The sequence below is a fragment of the Colobus angolensis genome, unplaced genomic scaffold (genome assembly GCF_000951035.1).
Source record: "Colobus angolensis palliatus isolate OR3802 unplaced genomic scaffold, Cang.pa_1.0 Scaffold295, whole genome shotgun sequence".
Taxonomy (NCBI): domain Eukaryota; kingdom Metazoa; phylum Chordata; class Mammalia; order Primates; family Cercopithecidae; genus Colobus; species Colobus angolensis.
In genome coordinates, this window is record NW_012116210.1 from 428,439 (window position 1) to 434,750 (window position 6,312).

Genomic DNA, 6,312 nt, shown 5'->3' on the forward strand with positions numbered 1-6,312 from the left:
GGATGGTCTCGATCTCCTGACCTCGTGATCCGCCCGTCTCGGCCTCCCAAAGTGCTGGGATTACAGGCTTGAGCCACCGCGCCCGGCCCTACAAAACATAATATTTACAATTCTCCAAGTACCCGAAATACCTTTAAAACAAAAAGTAACTTGTGGAAAAACATTTCAATACCTGATAGAATAATATGGAAAAGCACAGAAATAAATATTACTACCACCTTACTCCCAAGGGAGCCTTCTGCAATGAAGTTTACAACAAAGTGTCTTGAATGTTGTTAATCTGTTGGCATACTTGATAAATTATAAAGAAAAAATTTCTATTGGATTCTTATTTTAGGTAAAAAAAAAAAAAAAAAAGGTATTCTAAGTAGTAATAACACAAAATTAAACTTTTGCTTTTAACCTAAAATTATAACAAGTATGCTTTTATCAAAAGTATATGAACATGGATTTTAAAAAGCCAAACCCTACAGAGAGGTGTTAAATGAAGAGTTAAAGCAAGTTTTTCTAGTTTGTCTTTCCCATCTGTGATATCATAAAAAAAAAATTAATATTTGGTCTTTATCCCATTTTCTGACATAGCTTCTAAAATCCTTGGAATCTCTGGAGTGATGACTGTTTTGTACAATAATCAGATGAATGGTGCCTGGGGGCCCCTAGATAGCTTCAGGATGGGGGCTAGGTAGCCAGGAGAATCAACCCAGTGATTAAGGGTTATACCTTTGATTCCTACCCCCAGCCCCCACTTTTGGGGAGGGGAAAGAAGCTGAAGCTTGAGTCCATAAACCAATGACTAGCGATTTAATCAATCATGCCTATTTAAGGAAGCTTCCATAAAAACCCAAAAGGACTGAGTTCTGTGAGCTCTCAGCTGAACACTGAGGCTCCACGCCCCTTCTCCCCTTCTCTCCTTCTTTGCCTCACTTAGTACATCTCCTTCCATCTGGTTAATTCATCTGTGTCCTTTGTAATTGCCTTTATAATAAATGGGTAAATGTAAGTACAGTAGTTCCCCCTTACCCGAGATTTCACTTCCTTTTTTTTTAGTGAGGGAGTCTCGCTCTGTCGCCCAGGCTGGAGTGCAGTGGTGCGATCTTTTGATTAACATAGGTTTTTAACCTCAATATCATTCAGTTTATCAATCTTCATTATGTATTTGCTTTTATATATTTTTACGGAATTTCTTCCTTAATCTAAGATTGGAAAAATAAGATATTCCATATTTTTTCTAAAAATTTAAAGTTCTTCATTTCATATTTACATATACATCTAGGTAAGAATACACTTAGAAATGACTATTTTTTAAGAGACAGGGTCTTGCTCTGTCACCCAGGCTGGAGTGCAGTTATGCAATCATAGCTCACTGCAGCCTTCAACTCCTGGGCCCAAGCGATCTTCTCACCCCAGCCTCCTGAGTAGATAGGACTACAGGCGCCCACTGCCAAGTATGGCTATTTTTTTAAACTTTTATTTTTGCAGAGACAGGGTCTCACTACACTGCCCAGTCTAGAAGTGACTGTTTATATATTGACATGAGGTAGACATCTAGTATAATTTATTTCCAAAGGTGTAACAAAATGATCATTAATTCAACAGTCCATGTTTACCTCAATGTACTTCAATTCTCTCTCTGAAACACATTATATCTATATATACATTTGTGTCTGTTTCTGAGCTATGTACTTAATTATAAATAAGGCTAAGTACTAATCTATTTGTCTATCTCAGTGGTTCTCAACCAGGATTTGGCAATATCTAGAGACAGCTCTGGCTGTCACACTGGGTTGTGGGGATGCAACGTGCTCCTGCATCTAATGGGCAGGGGATAGGGACGCTGCTAAAAATCTTACAGTGCATTCAGAAGAGCTCCCATCCGCAAACAAAGAATTATCCTGTCCAAAATGTCAATATTGCCACTGTTGAGACATCTCTGTCTATTCCTCTGCTAGTTTATAATTACTTCGGCTTTGTTTTTTCACTTCATAGGTTTTCTGAGGTCTTTTTCGGCACCAAAAAAGCTATCTCATTCCTTTCAGGAACTTTATTGCATGGCTGGACCTAATACAATGAACAGATTTGTATCAATACATATTTAGATTAAGTTTGTTGCTTTGTTATTTCCAGTAGTGTTTGCCCATAGTCTTTTTGTACAACTAAATCTCTAGGCCAATTCCCTAGAATTGAAATTGTGAATCCAAAGTTGTACGAGCCAGGCATCCCAGCTACTCGTGAGGCTGAGGCAGGAAAATCACTTGAACCTGGGAGGTGGAGGTTGCAGTGAGCCGAGATTACGCCACTGCACTCCAGCCTTGGTGACAGAGCGAGACTCTGTCTCTAAAACAAAACAAACAAAAAAGTCAGTTGTAAATGACAGTTGATAGTTCCAAATGGTTTTACACTGAAATTAACAGTTTTCCGGGCCGGGCACGGTGGCTCACGCCTGTAATCCCAGCACTTTGGGAGACCGAGGAGGGCAGATCACCTGCGGTCGGGAGTTGAAGACCAAACTGACCAACATGGAGAAACCCCGTCTCTACTAAAATTAGGAAAAAAAATTAGCCGGGGGTGGTGGCGCTTGCCTGTAATCCCAGCTACTTGGGAGGCTGAGGCCGGAGAATCGCCCGAACTGGGGAGGCGGAGGTTGTGATGAGCGGAGATCGCGCCATTGCACTCCGGCCTGGGCAACAAGAGTGAAACTCCGTCTCAAAAAAAAAAAAAAAGAGTCTTCCAAAATTGTACAAATTTACCTATTTCAAAAAGGTAAATGCCTTTGCAAAACTATTCAAACTTTGAACTTTTCACCAATCTGATAAATTTTTTTTGACTTATCTTTTTTTTTTTTTTTTTTTGAGACAGTCTCGCTCTATCGCCCAGGCTGGAGTGCAGTGGCGCGATCTTGGCTCACTGCAACCTCCACCTCCCTGGTTCAAATGATTCTCGTGCCTCAGCCTCCAGAGTAGCTGGGACTACGGGCAGGAGTCACTGCGCCCGACTAATGTTTTGGTAGACACGGGTTGCGCCATTTGGCCAGGCTGGTGTCAAACTCCTGGCCTCAAGCGATCTGCCCGCCTCGGCCTCCCAAAGTACTGGGATTACAGGTGTGATCCACCATACCTCGTCTTGACTGTATTTAATTATAAGTAAGGCTAAGTCCTTTTTTTCCCCCCATAAAATCAAGCTCCTGCAGGAAGGGCTAAATACTTTTTCTCTTGCTTATTGAACATCTGCATTTTGTTAATTGTGAATTGCTTGTCTTAGGGATTTTCCTAAGGGAGTATAAATTTTTGCTTGTTTTTTTTTTTTTTTTTAGACAGTCTTGCTCTGTCGCCAGGCTGGAGTGCAGTAGTGCGATCTCGGCTCACTGCAACTTGCAACTCCCTGGTTCAAGTGATTCTCCTGCCTCAACTTCCCTGGCAGAGTAAAACACTTACTAGAACGTGAATCACTTATGATACAAGTATTTTCTCTCAGTTTGTCATTTAAGGATTTTTAAAGTTTGCCATAAAAAAGCTTTTCATTTTTATGTACTGAAATTTATCAGATTTTTCGTTGGATCTTCTGGGTTTGCTGTTATGTTTAAAGACTTTTCCCACCTCAATGAATTATCACCATGAGTAATACTATTAAATTCCTAGGTTTGCATTTTCTGCCTTGGTTAAAAATTTAAATTTGTTAACTCAGCATGATGTTGCTCTGGGTTGAGTTTCATTTAGTATTTAACATCCCTTAAGACATGGCTTTATGTTCTTAAATATTCTATATATTGTCATAGAATTTTATTTGGATCTCCAAAAGGAGTTGCTTTATTTTCCAACCGGTTGAAATCTCAAATTAGTTTTGGTATCAAATGAAGGTACAGTTGTAGCACCACTTTGTAGGTAGAGGGGAGTAAATACTTCTACCACCATACATAAAACTGGTAATGCTTTTCACTTAGAGATAGATTTCCATTTTTACACATTAATTTTAAAGAAAATGGTGAGGTTGACAAGCGGTAAGACTTATACACAGTAGTACTGAGAAGTCTACAACTACAAAAAAACTAACAAGGCAGAACGATTAATTTCAACTATCCATTGGCATATTTTACACATAAACCCGTGTCTTTTAGTAACATATAATTTTTTAGCACCAAAACCAGTTTTTTCATTCTTATCATCCTCACAAATGTGAAAAATTAGCATAATTACATGACACAATATAAGAAGAGTCAGATGATAGATTTGAAAAATATTTCGTATTTCTCAAAGTCTGATCCAGAGATTCTGGGATCAAAATTTTCAAATAAACAGCACCAATACTTTGCTGATGATTTCAAAAGACCAAAATATCTAACAAAATATGGTATTAAATGAAGCATTAAAATAGTTTTATTGTCTTTAACACCCTATGAAACAGATGTCATCATTGTCCATTTTTTTAAAAGGTAAAAATAAGAAACCAAAGCACTGAGCAGTCGCCTTAAGTCACGCTCTGTCAAACACAAACTTCCAAGACTTATTACAAAAGAAGCATGGCTAGTACAAGGAAAATACCAGATTACTTAGTTCAATGTTCTTAAACTACAAATTATTTAATTAAAGAAAATACTTCTTTTCCTTGAAGCTGCCTAGCCTGAAGCTCAACAGAGTATTGCATTAAAGCACCAGGTCCCAAAGGGATTCTCAGAGAATCTGCAGTCATCATGCTGTAAGAATATTCAAAGCAGTCACTACACTATTTCTGGGCTGAATATGCAGAATCCTCTCAAACAGAGTCCAATTTCTAACACAAATTGTGGTGGTGGTACACGTTAGCCGTGGCAAGTAGGAGCGGCTGGAATCAGGTAGCCGGTGGGTTACAAGCAGCTTGAGCTGACACGTTCACATCTTTAGTTTTAAGATCTAGCATATGATCATTACTATAGCATTCTGTATCTGGACTGCAGCTGTTAGGGAGAAAAGTAAACCATACTTAATGTCAAAAGATTTTTAAGCCCCAGGCTCTGGCAACCACTTACCGGCTGCCTACCAAGAGCAACACTTAACCTCTATGACCCTGTTTCCTGGTTTGTAAAATGAGAATACCACCGCCCACCTCTGGGGGAGGTTTCAAGGTTAGGTTAGATAATACCAGTGAAAATGCTTTGCAAAAGGAAAGTACCAGAGAAATGTAAAATATGGCTATTCATTGCTAGGAACAAAATTCGGCCTTTATTGCCACTCCTCTTTTGAAGGAATAAAGCAACAGATGGCTTGTAATTCAGAAAGGCTTGGTAAAGACCTCACCCTCAGTCTGCCCTCAGCAACACTTCAAAAGCACCAGCCTACTTAAGACCGATCACCAGAATGACCTCATCAACAAAAATTGCCAAGTTGCAATTACTTGAAAAATTATTTTACGCATAAATGCATCTCACTCTGATGATGTAAGTGAAGACGGAGAGGAAGAAATGAAATATAAGATACTTTTAACACTCCATCCATACGAAACAAAGAATGATTTTCAGAAGTTTCTTTGGCAAATGTCTCATCACTTTTTACAGTCATCTTCAATACCTTCTCGTTTATTCATGGAAAATTTTAGGACTCGATTTAAGCATCGCGCTTTCATGAGAATTTTTGGTAATGGTTTCAAGGTCTGACATTCGAAACCCTGTCTCCTTCGCTTGGATGTCATTTACTACAGACACTTCACGATCCTGTGGACCCTTGGGTGTAGCAGAAGTGACAACATACAAGTACTCTGCATTTTGTAATAAACGGAAACTGAGGCCCACGCCTTGACAGCAGTCCAAGGTCACACACGACAAGACTGGGATACAGTTGTTTTTTCGAAGGCTGTCGCATAGGACGCGGTAAGCCAGTACTCATTTCCCAAGAGAAACGGGCAAAGAGCTGCATGCTCACGCATCCTTGCTTTCTTCCCCCCTCACTGAGGTACAACACTGAGTCCTCGCTAGGGGGACCGCTCCGCTGTCAACTCAGACAAGTATCATCTCCTTCCCCCTCCTACCCCGTAAAGACGACTCTTTCAGGGATGAAAATGTAGTTCCCAAAGATCGACCCACGGCCTCGCACGCCTGCCCGCTCCTCGGGGCACATCTCGGCCCGCAGAGCGGTCCCGAGACGCAGGGTACCCTGTTCCCTTACCAAGGAGCCGGAGGAAGATCTGGAGCACGATGCAGAACCGGCTTTGGCTGGAATCGGGGTAGGAGTTGAAGATGGCGTCGATGATGTAAAGGCAGGGCACCCGGAGCGCCACCTCGAGCGCCGCCCAGACCTGCTGATGGGCCATCCGCACCTGCTGCTGCGGGGGCCCCACCGCCGCCAT

At 40.8% G+C, this 6,312-nt stretch overlaps 1 protein-coding gene across 1 annotated transcript in view; it reads right to left on the reverse strand.

Moving 5' to 3' along the window:
• Positions 1-6,312, reverse strand: part of RNF139 (ring finger protein 139) — a 12,922-nt gene extending 6,610 nt beyond the window's left edge. Inside the window, exon 1 of the mRNA XM_011949270.1 lies at positions 6,132-6,312. Coding sequence (XP_011804660.1) covers positions 6,132-6,312 — 181 coding nt within the window. The remainder of the gene's footprint in view (positions 1-6,131) is intronic.